This window comes from Pongo pygmaeus, chromosome 6 (genome assembly GCF_028885625.2).
Source record: "Pongo pygmaeus isolate AG05252 chromosome 6, NHGRI_mPonPyg2-v2.0_pri, whole genome shotgun sequence".
In the NCBI taxonomy this organism is placed as follows: domain Eukaryota; kingdom Metazoa; phylum Chordata; class Mammalia; order Primates; family Hominidae; genus Pongo; species Pongo pygmaeus.
The window spans coordinates 20,737,428-20,759,489 of record NC_072379.2 but is presented as its reverse complement, the minus strand read 5'-3'; the positions used below and the strand labels follow the sequence as shown (position 1 = coordinate 20,759,489).

Below are 22,062 nucleotides of genomic sequence, written 5' to 3'. Positions count from 1 at the left end.
CGGAGCGAGACTCCGTCTCAGAAAAAAAAAAAAAAGGAAAGAAAGAAAAAGGTGAAGAAAAGAGAAACAACCAAGTAGCTCTTTGCATAAAGACTGCAGCAAAATGGCCAGCAGCCTGATTTAAGCTCTTTATCCAGCAGTTTTGGCAAATGGATTATTTCAGCACCTGTACTTCGGGCAGTGGGGCAGGGCAGGGCCACACACGTCACTTCCAGAAAGGAAAGTAGACCGTCTGGCTGGGGCCAGACCAGGTGGGACTCTGTCATCCCAGGAACCTGGAACCTCTTCCCCAAGGCCTCAAAAAAAAAAAAAAAAAAATTAGCTGAGTGTGGTGGTGCAGGCCTGTAATCCCAGCTACTTGGGAGGCTGAGGCAGGAGAATCGCTTGAACCCAGGAGGCAGAGGTTGCAGTGAGATCACACTACTGCACTCCAGCCTGGGCAAGAGAGCGAGACTCTTATCTCAGGGAAAAAAAAAAAAATAGAAAGTAGATGAGGATATATATTTCAGCTGTAGAGGGGAGCTAAAACTGAACTATCAAAAAATTGTTTTGTCCAGGTGCAGTTGCTCACACCTGTAATCCCAGCACTTTGGGAGGTCAAGGCAGAAGGATCACTTGAACCCAGGAGTTTAAGACCAGCCTGGGCAACACAGTGAGACCTTGTCTCTATATATTTTAACAAATTAAATAAAAAGAGAAATGAAATCTAAAACCTAAAAAAAAAAAAAAAAAAAAAAAGGAATTTGTTTGTCTTGAAGTAGGAGTCTCACTCACTCTGTCACCCAGGCTGGAGTGCAATGGTGTGATCTCGGCTCACTGCAGCCTCTGCTTCCAGGGTTCAAGCGATTCCCTGCCTCAGCCTCCCAAGTAGCTGGGATTACAGGTGTGCACTAGCATGCCCAGGTAATTTTTGTATTATTAGTAGAGACGGGGTTTTGCCATTTTGGCCAGGCTGGTCTTGAACTCCTGACCTCAGGTGATCCACCCGCCTCGGCCTCCCAAAGTGCTGGAATTACAGGCATGAGCCACTGTGCCTGGCCAAAAGAATTGTTTTTAATGACCAGATAAAAGGCTTAATAGTATTAACTTTTTAAAAATCTGTGCGATAAAAAATAAAACAGTGGGAAGTCATGAATATAAAAGCTTAATATAGTGAAATATCTGAACTTTACTAAAGGTAGTACCTAGGCTTTTATAGATGAGGGATCAATTTTAATTCAACCAAATTGCATGTATATGGGTAACTAGTTGACAGTAACAAGGGCTGCAGTCAAGGTGATCACAAAGTGCCATGAGTGCTTGGCCATTTTTACTGAGGGAATGAGGTGACTGCTCCTGACCCTGAGAGTCATGCCATCCTTTTAGAGTTAAGCCAGACGGTCAGACTGCTGCGGGCTTCCACAGGATGTATCGGCCCTTGGCGTGTGATGTCATTGGCCTGTGTAGATGAGGTCTGTGACAGCCAGTCCTGGGGGTTTGTTCTCGGCCTTATTCATGCTCTTCTACTGTGACATCCTTGTGAGAACCCTTGGGAGAAATTTTTGATTTCGGTGTCAGAATTTCACCTGAAGGATTGGTTTGCTTTCAACTTTTGAACCCTGAATTATGTAACTGTTTTCATCTTAGTGATGGTTGCTAAAAAGTTTAGTTAGAGACAGATGTATGGGCTGACTCTTGACTAATTTAGACATCTTCCAGGAAAACATTTCTGTCTTGTCATCTGTGGCTCTGCTTTAGGTCTCTCTCCATGTTTGTTTGTTTGTTTATTTATTTATTTATTTATTTTACTTATTATTGTTAAAAAAATTTTTAAATTTCTTTCTTTCCTTTCTCTCCTTTCTTTCCCGTTTCTTTCTTTCCTCTTCTCTTCTCTTTTCTTTCTTGAGATGGGGTCTCACTATGTTGCCCAGGCTGGCCTCAAACTCCTAGGCTCAGTCGATCCTCTAGCCTCAACCTCCCAGAGCACTGGGATTACAGTTGTTATTCTTTTTATTTTCTAGTCTCTTGTGCTGAACTGCATTTATCTTTTAAATAGACTTTAAATATTCTTTGGCAGAAAGTGAGAAACAAATACATATATTACACCTATAAAATCAGTAAAACCAAATAAAAATTATCAAGCCCTATGTTGTAAGGGCCATAGGGAAATAAGCGCATACACGTGGTTAATGACAGTGTGCACTGAGTTTCTGAGGAGTGTGGCTAGCAATAGATACTTTGCGCTATAATGTTGTTTATTCATATTAAGTGGTTAATGCCACTTTTGGAAATGTATCACAGAGAACCAAAAAGAAGATAGTCCTTACAAAATTATAGCTACAGTGCACAACAGTGAAAGAGGGGGAACAACTCAAATGCACAGTGGTAGAGGAGAGTCAAATAAGTCAGTTAACAGAATGCAATGTCATAAAGCCACCAAAAATGTTTCAGTGGATTAGATAAATAGAAATGTCCATAAAACATGTAAATTATCAAAACATGCATTAAATCTATTTAAGAATATGTAGATATAGCAAAAAGAATGAGATGGTCATGGTTAGACCGCTAGGTGGGAAGGGGTCCCCGGAAAAACTCCAGCCGGCCTGCCCACCGGGGTGGAGCTTTGGGAAGTTTGCACCATTTGTAGCAGGGAGGAGCCTGGCCCCTCTTCTTTCTGTGTGGAGCCCAGGATTCTAGCTGCTGGCAGGAAGCACTCTAGCAGGGACTCTGGCCTTGTGAGAGTCTCTGATTCCCCCTTTTCTTCCTTTTCACCTAATAAAACCCTGTCTTACTCACCATTCAAACCGTTTGCCAGCCTAAATTTTTGTGGCCATGAGACGGACAAGGATCCCATCTTTGGCTGAACTAAGGAAAAGTCCGGCAAAAATGGATATTGGAAATAATATTAACGGATAGGTTTTACTCTCCTGCAGGATTAATATAACCTGTGAGTACTTTTAGGCTTACTACCAGTACAAGGAGTGGCTTTTGGAAAGTTCTTAGAAGGTAGAGCTGTGCTTCTGCACTTTGTCCAGCTACAAGCAGCCTCTTTGTCTCTCTGTTTCAGGATCTAAGCATTGAAGAACAGTCAGAGTGTGCTCAGGATTTCTACCACAATGTGGCCGAAAGGATGCAAACTCGTGGGAAAGGTAACACTGTTAGCCATTGAGAGATTGCCGGTATTGCACAGGGATGACTGCTCAGTCTCTTAGCAATTTCTTTCTTTCTCTGATGGTCTGGCTGGTATGTAGACTTCATCCTGTAACCTCACGGACATTCTGGGAACTGGTCTTATACTTAGCAGTGCCTTTGAACTGTACCATGTGTATCTTTCCAGGAGCAATTGGATAATTTGTTGAGTAACATTTAATAACTCCATTAGGGGCAGGGGTGGAGCAGACGAAAACATCTTAGGGCCTGGCTCAGTAGCTCATGCCTGTAATCCCAGCACTTTGGGAGGCTAAAGCAGGCGGATCACGTTAGGCCAGGAGTTCGAGACCAGCCTGGCCAACATGGTGAAACCCCGCCTCTATTAAAAATACAAAAAGTAGCCGGGTGTCGTGGTGCACCTCTAATCCCAGCTACTCAGGAGGCCGAGGCACAAGAATTGCTTGAATCTGGAAGGCGGAGGTTGCAGTGAGCTGAGATTGTGCCACTGCACTCCAGCCTGGGCGACAAATCGAGACTCTGTCTCCAAAAAAGAAAGAGAGAGAGAGAGAGAGAAAGAAAAAAACTTCTTGGAAGGCTTTGCCATCTTGGAATCACCATTTTGGTGAGTTATTGTATTAATAGTTTCAAAAAAAAAAAAAAGAGCTTCAAGTTTTTAGGGATTCTTTATGGATTCAACCTCCACTGATACTAGACTTTAGAATGTACTTAGCACATGTGTGTATCAGAGAAATCTCCATTTGTATACCTAAGAGAGCTCTAAGGTGTTATGGTAAACCTCAGAAAAATGAAAGGATAAGTTTCATCAGCATTCATCAGTCTTGGGAGTTGCAAATGCCTTTGTAATGTAGGACAGGGAGTGACCTTGCTGAAGTCTCCCCATTTGGCAGGGTGTACACTGTGAGGTCCTGCCAGACAACTTCAGTTAGAACTGAGGTTGCTGTGGAAGGCAGCCCAACAGTTGGAAGGAGATTTTTTGTGTTTGTTTGTTTGTTTGTTTGTTTTTGTCAAGACAGAATATCACCCTGTCGCCCAAGCTGGAGTACAGTGGTGTGACCTCGGCTCACTGCAACTCTGCTTCCCAGGTTCAAGTGATTCTCGTGTCTCAGCCCCCGAGTGGCTGGGATTACAGGTGCGTGCCACCACACCCAGCTAATTTTTGTGTTTTTAGTAGAGAGGAGATTTCACCATGTTGGCCAGGCTGGTCTTGAACTCCTGACCTCAGGTGATCCACCTGCCTTAGCCTCCCAAAGTGCTGGGATTACAGGAGTAGAGCCACCGCGCCCAGCTGGTAAGTTTTTTTTTTAAGCATATTTTTAAATATAACATTCTTATACTTTTGTTCTGAGTGCGTTTAATTTATTTCTAGTAAATTAGTTTTTTGCTGTGTAGAAAGTGCTATGAAAATATACTCTTGACCAGGCATTCTGGCTCACACCTATAAACCTAGTACTTTGGGAGGCTGAGGCAGGTAGATTGCTTGAGCCCAGGAGTTCGAGACCAGCCTGGGCAACATGGTAAAACCCCATCTCCACAAAAAAAACCTACAAAAATTATTCAGGCATGGTGGCGTGTGCCTGTGGTCCCAGCTACTTGGGAGGCTGAGGTAGGAGAATGGCTCGAGCCCAGGAGGTGGAGGTTTCAGTGAGCCAGGGTCATGCTGTTGCACTCCAGCCTGGGTGACAGAGCCAGACTCTGTCTGGGAAAAAAAAAAAAAAAAGAAAAAAAATATATATCTTGATCTTTTCTCTGTCTGGTTATTTCAGTGCCTCCAGAAAGAGTCGAGAAGATAATGGATCAGATTGAAAAGTACATCATGACTCGTCTCTATAAATATGTGTTCTGTCCAGAAACTACTGATGATGAGAAGAAAGATCTTGCCATTCAAAAGAGAATCAGGTAGTTGCTTACTTTGTTTTGCTTCATAGTTATACCTTCTAATGGAAGAACACACTGGGGGAAAATAATGCACCTGTGTTTCAAACCTTAAGGGAAAGCAATAGCTCATGTTCCTGCTTCCTTAGAGTGGAAGCAGCTCTGTTGTGTCAGAAAGACGAACATGGTGACCTCACCTATCCATCTCCCTCAAGGCAGCTTTTGGTAAGAGTTGTGTTTGGTGTTTGAGATTGTTTTCAATCCCTGAAATCTCCAAGGAATAGGGGGACTGTGTTCTTGGTCCATTACCATCTCCTCAAGCAGGAAGCTGTGAATATCCGTATCAAAGCAGGGGATGTCGGTTGGGCCCGGTGGCTCATACCTGTAATCCCAGCACTTTGGGAGGCTGAGGTGGGTGGATCACTTGAGGCCAGGAGTTCAAGACCAGCCTGGGCAACATGGTAAAACCCCGTCTCTACTAAAAATACAAAAATTAGCCAGGCATGGTGGCACACGCCTGTGATCCTAGCTACTTGGGAGGCTAAGGCACGAGAATGGCTTGAATCCAGGTGGCAGAGGTTGCAGTGAGCTGAGATCATGCCACCACACTCCAGCCTGGGCAACAGAGCAAGACTCCTTCTCAAAAAAATAACAAGTCAGTAGATGTCCTCTTTCCTCATTCCTCTCAGGGGTGCACATTTTTCACCATTCCCCAGTCACATCTTTCACTAGCGTTGGATTGATGACATTTCCCATAGCACCCAGTCTTCCAGGCTCACTGGGGTGAGCCCCAGCGCTCTGTACTCCAGTTGCGGTGGACATTGAGGAAAAGACCACCCAAGTGTGGGAACACGGCCAAGGCTGAGCTGATGAGGTGTTTTAAGGGGAGAGGGGACTCGGAGTCCCAGGTTCCAGACAAGGGGCTGGTACTTGCTAGATCTGTATTGGAAGTTTCACAGCTGAAGTGAGGCGTTGATACTGGGCAGGCTGAAGACGTGGAGCCCAAGGTCAGGAGCCAGAAGTAACCAGAGGGGCCCTGGACCAAGATGCAGAACGGAAGCAGTAACCAAGCAAGAGGGGAGGCCTGCAGCAGGGTACTTGGAGTGAAGTTAGGGTGGGACCAGGAAACACACAGTGATTCAGGCATGGTGGTCCTGCCCGTGGCCTCCTATACAAGCTCCAGTGTGCCTCAGAAGTTGAGGGTTGAGGCCGGGTGTGGTGGCTCACGCCTGTAATCCCAGCACTTTGGGAGGCCAAGGCAGGCAGATCACCTGAGGTCAGGAGTTTGAGACCAGCCTGGACAACAGGGTGAAACCCTGTCTCTCGTAAAAGTACAGAAATTAGCTGGGCATGGAGGTGGGCGCCTTTAGTCCCGGCTGCTTGGGAGGCTGAGGCAGGAGAATTGCTTGAACCCAGGATACAGAGGCTGCAGTGAGCCAGGATTGGCACTCCAGCCTGGGCAAGAGTGAGACTCCATCTCAAAAAAGAAAGAAGTTGAGGACTGAGTGTAAAAGGACATTAACACAGTAGGCAGTGAGGACAGGCAGCAGCCAATTCTCAAATGGTCACTTTCAGATACCGAGTGCATTTCAGTCTTGGTGGTACTGCGTAATGTCATTTCAGTCAGCAAGATGGCCTTCCATTCTTTTGATAAATGCAGAAGTCTCATTTTAGGATCCTAGCTGCTTCATTACGTCATTAGAGCTCCTAGTACTTGCAGGGGTGATGTGTGTGGGCCTGGGATTGAGTGGTCAATGATGCCTCAGGCTTTCCCTAAACTGAAGGAGGTGACAAGACGAATGGCCACAGTTCATCCTTGGAGCTCTTGTTTACTGTCTCTCTCTCTTTAGAGCCCTGCGCTGGGTTACGCCTCAGATGCTGTGTGTCCCTGTTAATGAAGACATCCCAGAAGTGTCTGATATGGTGGTGAAGGCGATCACAGGTCAGTGAAACCAAGAGCTTTTTTATTGGGATGTTTTCCCCTTAAGGTTAACATTTTGCTGTAATATTAATCTATACATTTGTAAAATGCAGATTGTCGAAGGTACATTGGAACGTAGTAAAAGTGATTTGTAAGATTGTTAGTTTTATGAATTTGATGGCAGTCAGAAGAGCGGGTTAACTCTTTTACCCCTTTATTTTCAGGGATTATGGTCTCGTTTCATGGGCATTAAACTAAACTAAGGTCAAAGGCAGATAGAATAATTTTTTTTTCTTTTTTCTGTACTTCTTTTTTTATATAGTTTTTATTCAGCTGACTGTTCCCATGATAGAATAAATTTCTTTTCAGTTGCATTTATATATTCAAAATAATTTTAGATAAAGGAAGGGAACTGGTAAGGCAAGGTAATCCCCACGCTGGAGTAACATAGTAAAATGATGCCTCTGACTGGTTGTTAGAGAAGTGCTGTGAGTTATTTTTCTGGTTTGATCAGGAAATAAATGAAGTGCCCCAAATTGATGTGGCACTGCCGTTCTAGACAGGTCCAGCCTCCTAATAAGGGTTGTTTCTCATTCATGGGAATGACCCAGCAAGAGTGCAACACAAACGTTTAAATTAAAAAAAAAATCTTAACGAAGGGATATTCAACTTTGGCCAGTGTCTCCTTTATTAGAAAGAGGCCTTGGAAAGGCTTGCTCATGTAGACATTGTTAATGAAATTCTACTGGAAAGGAAGTAGGTTAACTGATAATAGTAGTGTTGGAGGCTGGCCATCGAGTAGGCTCCTTTTGTTATAGGAACCAGAGATTCACTCAGGCTACAGAAGAAATGGAGGTTTGCTTAAGGTTTTATCAGGTTTATAAAGAATCTGGTGGAGTCTTTCAGGACCTTAGCCCCAACGGTCCTTCAGGGAGTGGGCTATCTTACTGCCTCTACGCACAAGAGGGTCTGCTCCAGGCATTCTCTGCTGATGTGATTCTTCCACTGTCGGGTTCTGCTTCTCTTTGTGTATCTTCCCGTGTCAACTCCTGTTGTTAAGTAAATTACTGGTTTCTGTAATTTCCTAAGTTCCGAAGGTAGAATCCAAGTGGCCCAGGTCAATACTATTGTTTTTTTTTCTTGCAAGCTTTTCTGCTAGGCTATGGCATAGGTCATGACTACTCTGCCCCCCGCACCTTTTGCTCGGGGAACCCCATAAGAGGTTGAAGGTGGAGGCCTTCTAAAAGCCTGAATATGGACCTGGGACTTGTGTTTTTCCTGACTCTTACTAGAAAGTTCAAGATCAGCTGGTTTACATTTAGAGTGTTCCATGGGAGTTTTGTCCAAGCCAACGTAGCCTTTACGACCTGTTGCTAATAGGGAAGTCCCCGGCCTTCCTGGCCTTTCACCCAGGTAGGGCATGGTTCACCGGGGCATCAGCTGGTGGCAAGTGTTTGTGTGACCCATCAGTGGTGAAAGTAGAGGTGGGTGGCCCAAGGGATCAGGGAAGCATAGCTGTGTTCCACGAATAGTGGGACTCGATAGGAGAGGCTGCCGGTTAAGTTACAGTGTGGGTCACGTTCTTCTAGGGCAGGAGGCTCATGTTCTGGGCTGACAAGTAACAAATACGAGGTCTGTTGAAGAGAACTGCATAAAATTTTGAGAGTCATCAAGTCCTCTGCCCTGAGGTCGAACACTCTTCAGAACTTCTGAAAGGAAGTGTGTCACCCCAGGAAGGGGACCAGAGAGTCCATCATCAGCTCCTCTTAGCTCCAAGAGTTTAGGACAAGGAGAGTGTCAGGGCCTGTGGCTGATGGTGGACATTTCCCTTTCTTTCTGTTTTAATTTTTATGTGTACATAATAGGTGTATATATTTATGAGTTCCATGAGCTATTTTGATCCAGGCAGATAATGAGTGGTAATTACCTTAGGGGAAATGGGGTCCATCCTCTGAAGCATTTAGCTTTTGTATTACAGACAATCCTGTTATATTCTCTTAATTACTTTTTAATGTGCAATTAAATTACTTTTGACTATAGTTCACCTGTCATGCTAGCAAATACTAGGTCTTATTCATTCTTTCTAACTTTTCTGGTACCCCTTGGCCATCCCCACTATCCCCCATGCCCTGCATTACCCTTCCCAGCCTCTGGTAACCATCCTTCTGGTAAAACATCCTTCAATTGTTTTAAGTGTTTAGCTCCCGCCAATGAGTGAGAACATGTGATGGTTATCTTTCTGTACCTGGCTTATTTCATTTAACATAATATCCTCCTGTTTCATCCATGTTGTTGCAAATGACTGGATCCCATTCTTTGATATGGCTGAATAGTACTCCACTCTGTATGTGTGCCACGTTTTCTTTATCCATTCATCTGTTGACAGACACGCTTTCCCATTTGGCTCCACCTGCATGACTTCTGTGTGGCCACGGGGGCAGTGGTTCTTCTTAGCCAGGCACCAGTGGTCCCCCCGAGACATTGGACAACATCTGGAGACTTATTTATTTATTTAGTTAGTTAGTTAGTTAGTTATTTTTGAGACAGGATCTCTCTGTCACCCAGGCTGGAGTGCAGTGGCACGATCATGGCTCACTGCAGCCTTGACCTCACAGGCTCAAGCGATCTTTCCGCCTCAGCCTACTGAGTAGCTGAGACCACAGGCACGTGCCACCACACCCAGCTAATTTTTGTTCACATTCTGAAGAGACAGAGTTTCATCATGTTGCCTTGGCTGTTCTTGAACTCCTAGACTCACCTCCCTAAGTTACTAGGATTACAGGTGTGAGCCACTGAGCCGGGCCTGGAGACATTTTAAAATGTCACAGCTGTGGGGGTGCTACTAACATCTAGTGGGTAGCGGCCAAGGATGCTACTAAACATTCTACAGTGCAGAAGATGGTTCCCTAAACAAAGAATTATTCAGCCCCAAATGTCAGGAGTGTCCATGTTGAGAAGCCATGACCTGGAGGTATAGCCTTTGTTTTCACAACTCCATTAAAGATAAGCCTGGACACCTGGATCCAGCAGAGATGGAGCGCGCACTCAGCTCTGTGCTTCCTATTCATGAGAAGGCAGAGCCCTGGGAGAAGACATAGAGCAATTATGCAGGGCTCTGAAAAGTAAATCATAGCAGGCAGGCTGGGGAGGGAAATTATTAGACAGCAGTGAGTTTCCTGTGTGTTGCTTTCTCCTCGCATGTCTCCTAGTTGAGACTTTGAAGCAGTGCAAATCATGGAATCACACACCAGGATGGGAATCCAAAGAGTTCCACGAAGACTTCCTTCAGGCCAGAGGATGCTAGGAAGGGGTCTCTGCAGGATGAAGCATGTGGAAGAGATCCCTGGGGGTGTTTGTCTTCCTTTATTCTCCTTTTCCTTCCTTTCTCTCCCTTTTTCCACCCCAGCCGTGCCTTATGGCAATAGCAGCCACACACACATCCAGATAAAACATAATTCACTTTTTACTCGCTTTCAAAATGTCAGCAGTAAAGATGAACAGGATGCAAAATGAAAGAACATTGAAAAATAAAGATTAACAAGAAAGTAGTTTAAATAAAAGAGAGAAAAAAAATCACCAATAAAAGGTAGAAGGCTAAAGATAAATGAAGGTATTAAAAATGGCTTTAAAAAATCTTACCCAATCTTACCCAATTCTTATTTAGAATAAGTTCCATATAAGTAGAAAAAGAAAAATAAATAGATCAATGTATCAATAATTATAACCCAGAATTAAAGGATTCAAGGAAACAAACAAAACAGCAACAATTATGTAATTCACACAGTAGCCTCATAAGTAAGGGAATAAAAGCACTCAAAAGTTAAAATAATGCCTGTGCACTGCCTAGCACATCTGTCCCCCACCCATTGTCTTTCATGGCAGATGGGCCTAGGAGGGTTCCCCAGGAAGCTGACCTCAGGGATGATCTAAAAGCTGAAAGAACCCTTTGGTATACCCCACCGCCTGGCCCGAGTCTGAAACGTTTATTCCTGCTAGTGGCAAGAATTTGGTGTAAAATTAAGCTGCCTTGGCTCTTTTCTTTTGTGATGTCCCAAGTTGCCGTCCGATGTGCAACCCCAGAGGTACGCTGCCTCTCCAGCGGTGCTGTCCCATGTGGTTCAGCACCCTTCACTGTCCCCCAGGCTTGTTGGAAAAGGGTGGGCATTCATGAGAGCCCACTGCTTGGACTTAGTGGTAGTCGTGGGTAGTGAAATTTTTCCCTGGGAGACGTAAAATGTTATTTTGAGATTAAATTTATTCCCTTGCTTGATCCCCTCTGCCAATCAGCAGGTGTGAATGTTGTGGTTTCTGTAGCTAGTGGAGATCCACATGCTGGAGAGTTTGGCCACTGTAGACCTAAGTGTGTTGGATTCCAGTAGCTGGATTTTTTTTTTTTAACAAGATTTTGCTCTGTTGCCCAGGCTGGAGTGCTGTGGTATGATCGTAGCTCACTGCAGCCTCAACCTCTTGGGCTCAAGCCATCCTTCTGCCTCAGCCTTTCCAGTAGTTGGGGCTATAGGCACACACCACCATACCCGGCTAATTTTTGTATTCTCACATTCAATACAAAGATGCTTTGTGTAGTAGCCACATTTCTAAAAAGCAGTATGCAAATTGGGACTGTCTAAAACATTCTAAAATGTAACAGAGGCACAGAAGCAGTAAAAAGACTCTTCATCAGACAACTTCTTCCTTCTCCATGGAGCTCAGAGGCAGCTTACATTGTGATTAGAAGTGTGGGCTTGGCCAGACACGGTGGCTCACGCCTGTAATCCCAGCACTTTGGGAGGCCAAGGTGGGCGGATCACCTGAGGTCAAGAGTTCAAGACCAGCCTGGCCAACATGGTGAAACCCCATCTCTAAAAATACAAAAAGTAGCTGGGTGTGGTGGCAGGCATCTGTAATCTCAGCTACTTTAAAGGCTGAGGCAGGAGAATTGCTTCAACCCAGGAGGCGGAGGTTGCAGTGAGCAGAGATCACACCACTGCACTCCAGCCTGGGTAACAAAGAGTGAAACTCAGTCTCAAAAAAAAAAAAAAAAAAAAAAAAGAAGTGTGGGCTTTACAGTCAGGTAGACATGGTTTCAAATTCCCACCCTGCTACATACTGTCTGTATGGTCTTGGGCAAATCATTTAATCTCTCTGAACTTCAGCCCCCTCATCCCTAAAATGGATAATATTAATAAGAGTATCCATTGCATAATCTGAGGATTAGAGAAATGTGCTTGTAGGGCACACTGTGTATTACCTGGCTCTTGGTTCTCTTTTCTGTGAGTATGAGATCATATTTACTAAGTCATTTATACACTAACTGCTGGAAAAGGGGTTAATAAGGATTCCTTCATAACTTTAGAGATAAAACATGATTTTCCTATTGCTTCTTTTTTGTGATTCTTTTCTCCTGGGAAATATTGTCTTTCCTGCTTTGTAGATATCATTGAAATGGATTCCAAGCGTGTGCCTCGAGACAAGCTGGCCTGTATCACCAAGTGCAGCAAGCACATCTTCAATGCCATCAAGATCACCAAGAATGAGCCGGCGTCAGCGGATGACTTCCTCCCGACTCTCATCTACATTGTTTTGAAGGGCAACCCCCCACGCCTTCAGTCTAATATCCAGTATATCACGCGCTTCTGCAATCCAAGCCGACTGATGACTGGAGAGGATGGCTACTATTTCACCAATCTGGTGAGTAAGTGAGTTCTTGGCGTTGTGGAGGACTAGGAAGGTGGTGGTTTTGGGGATGTGACGGGTCACTCAGGCCCATGACAGGTGAATGCTCCTGTGTCAGAAGGCAGCATGGCTGAGGAAGCTCACTTTGCATCAGGGAGCACAAGGACCAGGCCATACAGACACTCCGCCTCCCAGCACTTGATCAGAGATTGTGTTCATCCTACGGAAACAGATGACATGTGTTGGGCATCACTCCCCACGGTCCTGGGTAGAAGAGTCCTTCACTTGGCTGGGCTTTTTTTCAACCATGAATAACGCAAATTATATATAAGTTAATAAGGCTGAATATTGCCCCCTCATTCACTCATTCATTCATTCATTCTACTACAGGGTCTCACTCTGTCACCCAGGCTGGAGTGCAGTGGTACAATCGTAGCTCACTGCAGCCTTGACCTCCTGGGCTCAAGCAATCCTCTCACCTCAGCCTGCTGTGAAGCTGGTACCACAGGCATGCACCATCACACCAGGCCAATTTTTTTTTTTTTTTGAGAGATGGGGTCTTGCTATGTTGCCCAGGCTGGTCTCATACTCCTGGACTCAAGCAGTCCTCCCACCTCGACCTCCCTAAGAGTTGGAACTGCAGGCATGAGCCACCACTCCTGACCTGAATTCTTCCTTTTTCTTCCTACTAAACTCTGCTTATTTGCTTTAGAGAGAATGTACTGTGAAGCTAATGAATTTGGAGCCTTGGGGCAGCTTATGGACTTGGTTTTCTGTGTTGAGAGCCTGGGAACTAAGAGGTGGGGAGGGGAAGCCAGGATGCATTGAGAGTATTTCTGATAAATTGCCAAAAAAGTCTCAAAACAGGTACGTGAATCTCTGAGACTGAAAATATGTCATGATTTATTTCTAGGTTCTAAGTATGTATTCACATTTATACCTACTTTTGTATTTGTCACTTTTTTTCCTTTTCCTGTAAGTAGGTTCCCAAAATTGTATAAGCTTCAGGTTCCTCCAAACTTGGACCTGCCCCCATCACTCATCACCCTCCACCATTGTGTTCAGCTACATGTTACTGTAGTCACCAGCATCTCGGGAATGTGATTTACAGGTGGAGGGACTTGGGAATGCTCTTGATCAGAATGATGCTTTTACCTTTATTCTCACTGTTTTCCGTCCTCCCAGGCACATGGTGGTTTAATCTGTAGTACTGAAAAAAGTTTAAGTGGCCCATATAGAATGAGATTAGAAGTACTCACATATCTTTTTTTTTTTTGAGATGGAGTCTCCCTCTGTCACCCAGGCTGGAATGCAGTGGTGTGATCTCAGCTCACTGCAACCTCCGTCTCCTGGGTTCAAGTGATTCTCATGCCTCAGCCTCCCAAGTAGCTGGGATTACAGATGTGTGTCACCACGCCCAGCTAATGTTTATATTTTTAGTGAAGACGGGGTTTCACCTTGTTGGCCAGGATGGTCTCGAACTCCTGGCCTCAAGCAATCCACCCACCTCAGTTTCCCACAGTGTTGGGATTACAGGCATGAGCCACCGCACCTGGCCTCATATTTCTTATGAATGAAACATACACTTGCCTACGAGGGAAGAGCCTTTTCGATTCAGCTCTTTATCCAAAGCGGGTCAGACAACCTGGAAGTCCCTGAGAAGTGTAAAGGTGGAGACATGGCAGGTATTGAGAGAAGTGGAGGATGACCAGGACGTGTTCAAGCGTAGCTACGGTCACTGACAGTAGAGGTGGCTGGCTCGCACACACTCAGCAGCTTCTAGTGCCCTTGGCCTGCAGCCTTAAGTACATTTTTGCCTTCTCTCTTCGTCCTCTTCTTGCCTGACTCAGAGTCTGTCTCCTACACCCACTGCTTCAATGAAACTGCTCTGGCAAAAGTAAAAAGTTTCCAGCTGACGAACCCCACGGGCACTCACAGTCTTCATCTTCCTTCGCTTCTCGTAGCACTCTCCATGAGTCCTTTGTTCTGCAACTTCTGTTGTTCCTTGGCTTCCACAATTCCACTACTTCCTTGTCTCTTTGTAAAGTCTGTGTCTTCTGCTTCCACCTTGAATCGTGTCATTCCATGGGACTCCATTGTCTCTGCGTCTCTCTTCCTGCACCATCTTCTCTGTCACAGAGCTGTCACTCACTGTGCAGTGATGACCTGCAGCTCTGTGTCACCTGTCTTGACCTCACACTTGTATTGCACCTCAAATATAATTTGTTCAGAGCTACTTCCCCTTCAGATGTTTGTTGCTTTTCCAGTATTCTCTATTCCTTTTAGTGGCAATGCCATGTCTCCATTCACCTAAGTGAGGGGTTAGAATCACCTCCTCTTTCCAGGTCACAGAGGGGCCACAGCAACTCCACACACACCATGAGCCAGATGGTGTTCCGTTTCTTTATTCCTTTTTTCTTTATTCCTTTATTCTTTATTCCTTTTTCTTTATTCCTTTTTTCTAGAGATGAGGTTTCTACCCCGACTGTTTCCCAGGCTGGTCTGAACTCCTGGTCTGAAGCGATCCTCCCACCTCGGCCTCCCAAAGTGCTAGGATTACAAGCACGAGCCAACACGCCTGGCTCAGATGTCTATTGAATTGGGCATTTGCAGTGGCATTTCTGTACTAATAATCGCTACCGTGTATTCATTGCTCACTGCAGGCCTCTCGGAAGCACGTGACATGTGTTATGGTGTTATGTTGTTTAATTTTCACAATAAATCTAGGTGGTATTTCCCCCCATTTACAGGTACAGAAACCTCATAGAGCTTAAGTAACTTTCCCAAGGTCACTCACTGTTGTTAAGTGAAAGAGGTGACAGTGAATTCAGGTTCTGTCACTTCAGAGTTGTTCCTTTTTTTTTTTTTTTTTTTCCCTGAGACAGAGTCTTGCTCTTGTCACCCAGGCTGGAGTGCAGTGGCGTGATCTTGGCTCACTGCAACCTCCACCTCCCAGGTTCTAGCAATTCTCCTGCCTCAGCCTCCCAGGTATCTGGGATTACAGGCGCCCACAACTGCACCCAGCTAATTTTTGTATTTTTAGTAGAGATGGGGTTTCACCATGTTGGCCAGGCTGGTCTCAAACTCCTGACCTCATGATCCACATGTCCCAGCCTCCCAAAGTGCTGGGATTACAGGCTTGAGCCACTGGGCCCGGTCTGGAGCTGTTCTTTTAACCACTTGATGTTAAAATATTCATTTGAGGATCAGAGGTCTGTGTGCCACACCTACTTGGGGACTGTATCCTGGGGGGATAGCAGGTCTGGGAAGACTCAGACAGAATGGCTTCATGGTGCACCCGGGGAGGCTGCACCCAGACATTGGCCCTGGAGCTCCTGGGAGTGTATAGGAAGCACGACCAGGGATAGGAGTAGGTAATTTTTGAGGCTGAAATACACAGAAGTTCATGAGTTTGTTTTGTTTACTTTAGCTTCTATTTTAAATTCTCTGTGATCAAAAGATTTTTACAAATTGACTCGAGTATGCATAGCTTTCCTAATATGACTGTATTAACGTCCTCTTGTTGTAGTGCTGTGCTGTGGCTTTCATTGAGAAGCTAGACGCCCAGTCTTTGAATTTAAGTCAGGAGGATTTTGATCGCTACATGTCTGGCCAGACCTCTCCCAGGAAGCAAGAAGCTGAGAGTTGGTCTCCTGATGCTTGCTTAGGTGTCAAGCAAATGTATAAGAACTTGGATCTCCTGTCTCAGTTGAATGAACGACAAGAAAGGATCATGAATGAAGCCAAGAAACTGGAAAAAGACCTCATAGATTGGACAGATGGAATTGCAAGAGAAGTTCAAGACATTGTTGAGAAATACCCACTGGAAATTAAGCCTCCGAATCAACCGTTAGCAGCTATTGACTCTGAAAACATTGAAAATGATAAACTTCCTCCACCACTGCAACCTCAAGTTTATGCAGGATGATCACAATTTAGTGGAGAGTATTTATTTGAGCCTAAATTGTAGGTAGCCTTTACTACACTCAACTGATTGGGATCTAGAATGTAACTAAATTGCTTATAAATGTCAGAGCATTTTTAAAGGTACAGTATATGGGGATTGTCTGTTTTTCCTAGCAGGGGAACCTTAGTTAATAATAAAATACTATTTATTTGAGTTACTGATAACAGATTCATTTAAGGCTTGTGTGCAAATTTTGTCTCAATCTTTTTTCCCTCCATGATTTTCCTATGTGCTTCCTCTGGCATTCACTGTGGTTTTGGTAAATAATTGCCTTTTAAAGGATAAAACAAATGAATGCTACAAAGTGTATGTTCAAGGAAATTAAATGGTACCACTCTTCAACAGTTTGGAATAATTTTATAATTGTAAAGATAGAAATTATATTGATAAGTAAATATGTAAAATTGTAAATATGTAAAAAAAAAAAAAAAGAATGGTGTCTGCTGTGCATGGCATTTTATATGTTAAGTTTTTAGTTTAAAATGAAGTATATTGAATGTTTGCCTTTAGCACCATTTTATTTGGTTTGTCCCACTAAAATGACTCGAGAAGTGTTTAGACAAACTCCCCTTAAGATGTGCACTCCATCTTTAAGAAGGTGTTAGCCTTAACTTTGAGGTTCTATATAGTCAGAGACTATGACACCACTAAGGTTCAGAATAAATTTTAGGCCACATAAAATTGCTGTTTAATGTAGTTGATGGAAGACTTTAAACCATGCTTCTAGCTTATTTTTCCCTCATTCATTCAGCAAATCTCTATTGAGTTCTTCAGTGAGAAGGAGCAGGCACTGGGCCTGGAATGGAAGGCGGGAATGAACGGGCCTCTGATGGTGAGAGGTGACGGGGTCCCTTAGCTGTCAGATGCAGGGGGCGCCTTGCAGCCTCCATAATATACATTTGACTTTACAACCATCCAGACATGTTTTCTGAACCTCTTTCAGGACATTTCAACCTCGGGACTGTTCACATTAGTGGCCTGAGAGGTGTTTGTTGTGGGGCCACCCTGTGCATGGTAGAAGGTTCAGCAGCATTCCTGCCATCCATATCCATTAGGCGCCAGTAGCACCCCCCAGAGCTGTGAAAAATTCTCTCCAGACATAGTCAGATGTCTCCTGGGGCCCTATCACCCCTCCGTTAAGAACCACTAATCTCTTTTACAAACCAGGAGTTATCCTCTTGGTGGTTAATATGGTGTAACCAAAGAATCTTGCACTCAATGCACAGTGTGATGTTAACTAAATGAGTAAAATATTTAGCAGGCTTGACAGCTACCTGCATTGTAGAACCTTTTCTTATCTCAGTGGAATCTTCTATAACCTAAATATACCATTGATGATTCTTCTTCTATTCAGTGACTTCCACAGATTATGCAGCTATACTTGTGAAATCGTGCATGAGGCCCCAGGGCACCGTTCTAGAACAACGTCACTTCACACAGGCAGCTGAGAAAGGTTCTCTTGCTTTTCCAGTATCTTCCTAAGGATGGAGCTCAAAATTGCAGAGCAGTAATTTTGGAATAAAACCAGGGTGGGTATAAAACTTCTTATTCTTAAATTTACATATAAGATCTATCAAGCTTGACACATCTGTGTCATCACGCACTGAAGACAGGAAGCAGTTCACTGAGTCAGCTGGTTCCCAAGCTCGCACAGAAGGTGATGAGTTACTATCAAATGCCAGTGAGAATCTTCTTATAGAATAACCTGGGCCCAAGTGATTTTAGTAGAGAACTTGCCCTTCTTTGGTTTAATTTTCTATGTGCTTTTAGGTGTGAATCCAGATATGCAGTCTTAATTCCTTTGGAAATACACAGTTCTTTTAGTTACTGTACACTCTGTTTGTTCAATAAACTGCGTATCAACTTCCCACAAAAGCTGACTTTTTTGGGTCTCTTACATATAAAGTAGGTCATTGAATTGATTTTTTTGGAGGTATCTCATATTGGTCGAATTATTCTTCTGGTGTGGACTCTTGCCTTATATAGAGGCTTCTATTTCTCTTAAGTCAGCATCAATACAACGGCTGGAGTTTCTGTTTTTGCAATAAGAAGGTGTTGGTATTTTATGTAAGGTAAATGTGACTGGAATACACCTTTGGAACAGAATTCTTTATCAATAAAGTTTCACAATCCATCCCTCTTCCAAAAATTGATTTTGTTCTTTCTTAGGAAAATATACATTATTATTAACAGTCTCATGCTACAGAGGTTTTCTGGTTAAGCTATACCTAAAAATGAAACATTAGAGACATTTGTCAGTTAAAATTAAGAAGACAAGAATATTTGCTGTCACCACAATCAACCTTGTTCTAGCAGTTCTACCAAGGTACTCAGTCTTCAAACAGACATAAAAGTAGAGAAAAAAGGAGTTAACGTAATCAATATAGAGCTATTATTATCTGGTGGTGAGGACATGAACTCTGGAGCTGGAAGCCTTGGATTTGGTTTTGAATTTTATTCTGCTACTTATTAGCTCATTGGCCCTAAACAAATCTCTTGTTTCAGATCCCTCAGCTGTGAAATGGGGTTAATAATATTAGTGCTTCATGGGGTTGTTGTCTGAACTTAGAACAAATGATAGCTATTATTTGTAGATGATTATTTTATGTAGAAAACCCAAGAGAAGGCTGGGTGTTGTGGCTCACGCCTGTGATCGCTTTTGGAGGCAAGGCAGGAGGACTGCTTGAGGCCAGGAGTTTGAGAGCAACATCAGCAACATAGTGAGACCCACATCTCTACAAAAAATAAAACACTAGCTGGGCATGGTGGTATGTACCTGTAGTCCCAGCTACTGGGGAGGCTAAGGTGGGAAGATCACCTAAGCCCAGGAATTTGAGGTGACAGTGAGCTGTGATCTCACCATTGCACGCTAGCCTGAGTGAGACCCTGTCTTGAAAAAAAGAAATGTAAAAAAAGAAAACCCAAGAGAATTTATATTGAAACTATAGAATTTCATCTCTATATTAGTGAGAGATGAAAATTCTAAAATAGCCATAAAAGCTAACTGTACAAAATGACTTTCCTATATACCATTACTAACCACTTAGCAAACATTATGGAGAAAAAATCAATTTACAATAGAAACAAATATAAATCACCTACAGAGAACAAGAGCTTTCAGGATCGATATGAAAAACAGAAAATCGAGTGAGAAACACAAAGGTGTGACTGCACAGGGCCCTGTGCTTGGACTTTAGGGCTCTGTAGCTGCCATCATGAAATTCTTCTTTTTTGTTTTCTTTTTGGGCAGGGGAATAGGGTCTGGCTCCGTAACCCAGGCTGTGGAGTGCAGTGGTGGGAACATGAGTTACTGCAGCCTGGACCTCCTGGGCTCAAGCTAGCCTCCTGTCTCAGCCACCTGAGTAGCTGGGACTACATGTGTGTGCCACTGTACCCAGCTAAGTTTTAAATTTTTTATAGAGACAGAATCTCACTATGTTGTCCTGGCTGGTCTTTTTTTTTTTTTTTTGAGATGGAGTCTTGCTCTGTCACCCAGGCTGGAGTGCAGTGGTGTGATCTTGGCTCACTGCAACCTCCGCCTCCTGGGTTCAAGTGATTTTCCTGCCTCAGCCTCCCAAGTAGCTGGGACTAAAGGTGCGTGCCACCATGCCCAGCTGATTTTTTTGTATTTTTAGTAGAGACGGGGTTTCACCGTGTTAGCCAGGATGGTCTCGATCTCCTGACCTTGTGATCCACCCGCCTCAGCCTCCCAAAGTGTTGGGATTACAGGCGTGAGCCACCGCGCCCAGCTGTCCAGGCTTGTTTTAAACTCTTGGGCTCAAGCAGTCCTCCCACCTTGGCTTCCTAATGTGCTGGGATTACAGGCATGAGCCTCTATGCCCCACCCCAGCGAAAAAAGAAATTTGTACTTAGTTTTTCCCCAGGTTCCTCTCTGTGTTAAAAAAGGTTGAATGGGGAAACTGAAACTCCTCCCCCTGCTCTTGGAAGTGTAGGGCACTTCCCTTTCTCCACAGTGTCAGTAGAGGTTGGGTGGAGACTGAACTTCCAGCCCTGCCAGGTGAGAATGAATTGTTTGTTCCTGTCCTCTCCACCCTCTCTGTGGTATTGGTGGGGGCTGAGAGGGGAGCCTGGATTTCTGCCTCCACCCATGGTAATGAGGTCGCAACTCCCTTTTCCCACCACTGTGACATTGGGTAAAGAATATTTAAATTAGATTGAGAGCCTCCTAACATAACACCCTAAACCTTCAAGACACAATAAAAAAAATCACTCACCATCTGTGGGCAGTGGCTCCTGCCTGTAATCCCAGCACCTTGGGAGGCCAAGGTAAGCGGATCACCTGAGGTCAGGAGATCGTGACCAACATAGCTGAACCTCATCTCTACTAAAAATACAAAAATTAGCTGGGCGTGGTGTTGGATGCCTGTAATCCCAGCTACTCAGGAGGCTAAGGCAGGAGAATCACTTGAACCCGGGAGGTGGAGGTTGCAGTGAGTCGAGATCATGCCACTGCACTCCAGTCTGGGAGACAGAGTGAGACTCTGCCAAAAAAAAAGAAAAAAAGGCCGGGCACAATACCTCACGCCTGTAATCCTAGCACTTTGGGAGGCTGAGGCGGGTGGATCACCTGAGGTCAGGAGTTCCAGACCAGCCTGGCCAACATGACAAAACCCCGTCTTTACTAAAAGTACAAAATTTAGCCAGGTGTGGTGGTGGGAGCCTGTAGTCCTAGCTACTCAGGAAGCTGAGGCAAGAGAATAGCTTGAACCCGGGAGGCGAAGGTTGCAGTGAACCGAGATCATAACACTGCACTCCAGCCTGGGCGACAAGAGCGAGATTGTGTCTCAAAAAAAAAAAAAAAAAATCACTTATCATATCTGAACCAAATGAAACATGTGTTGGAATTATCTGACAAAGATTTTAAAGAAGGCATCATAAAAATTCAATAACCAAAGACAAACATGCTTGAAACAAATGAAAAACCCCAGCAAAACCACTGAAGACATGAAGCAAATGGAAATTTTTGAATTTAAAATGACAATAACTGAAAGTTTTTAAATTTCATATTAGAGGGCTGGGCATGGTGGCTCACACCTGTAATCTCAGCACTTTGGGAGGCTGAGGTGAGTGGATCACCTGAGGTTGGGAGTTCGAGACCAGCCTGGCCAACATGGTAAAACCCTGTCTCTACTAAAAACACAAAAATTAGCCGGGCATGGCGGTGCATGCCTGTAATCCCAGCTACTCAGGAGGCTGAGGCATGAGAATTACTACTTGAACTGGGAAGTGGAGGTTGCAGTGAGCCAAGATCATGCCACTGTACTCCAGCCTAGGCGACAAAGCGACACTCCATCTGAAAAAAAAAAAATTTCATATTAGAATTGCAGTGATCGAAGAATGGATCTATTAACGGGGATATAGGTCAATAGAAATTCCCAATGTGAACAACAGCAAAAACTGAACTTTTAAAATGTAGGCTCAGGGACCTGTGGGATGGTTAAAAAAAAATAGATCTATC

At 44.1% G+C, this 22,062-nt stretch overlaps 2 protein-coding genes across 15 annotated transcripts in view; one reads left to right on the top strand and one right to left on the bottom strand.

Annotated features, from left to right (window-relative positions):
- Positions 1 to 18,717, top strand: part of RABGEF1 (RAB guanine nucleotide exchange factor 1) — a 77,486-nt gene extending 58,769 nt beyond the window's left edge. For 12 of the 13 annotated variants that reach the window (XM_054495082.2, XM_054495077.2, XM_054495081.2 and 9 more), the window contains 5 exons: positions 3,047 to 3,128; positions 4,914 to 5,046; positions 6,873 to 6,964; positions 12,375 to 12,631; positions 16,146 to 18,717. In XM_054495082.2, the coding sequence (XP_054351057.1) occupies positions 3,047 to 3,128; positions 4,914 to 5,046; positions 6,873 to 6,964; positions 12,375 to 12,631; positions 16,146 to 16,544 (963 nt within the window). In that variant the 3' untranslated portion in view covers positions 16,545 to 18,717. Of the gene's footprint in view, positions 1 to 3,046; positions 3,129 to 4,184; positions 4,280 to 4,913; positions 5,047 to 6,872; positions 6,965 to 12,374; positions 12,632 to 16,145 lie in introns of those variants that run through there. The other variant, XM_054495085.2, reaches the window with a different exon arrangement.
- LOC129040489 (general transcription factor II-I repeat domain-containing protein 1-like) overlaps positions 17,922 to 22,062 on the bottom strand; it is a 30,886-nt gene continuing 26,745 nt past the window's right edge. The window contains exon 10 of one of the 2 annotated variants that reach the window (XM_054495094.2): positions 17,922 to 18,811. In XM_054495094.2, coding sequence (XP_054351069.1) covers positions 18,801 to 18,811 — 11 coding nt within the window. In that variant the 3' untranslated portion in view covers positions 17,922 to 18,800. Of the gene's footprint in view, positions 18,812 to 19,837; positions 21,898 to 22,062 lie in introns of those variants that run through there. The other variant, XR_010127067.1, reaches the window with a different exon arrangement.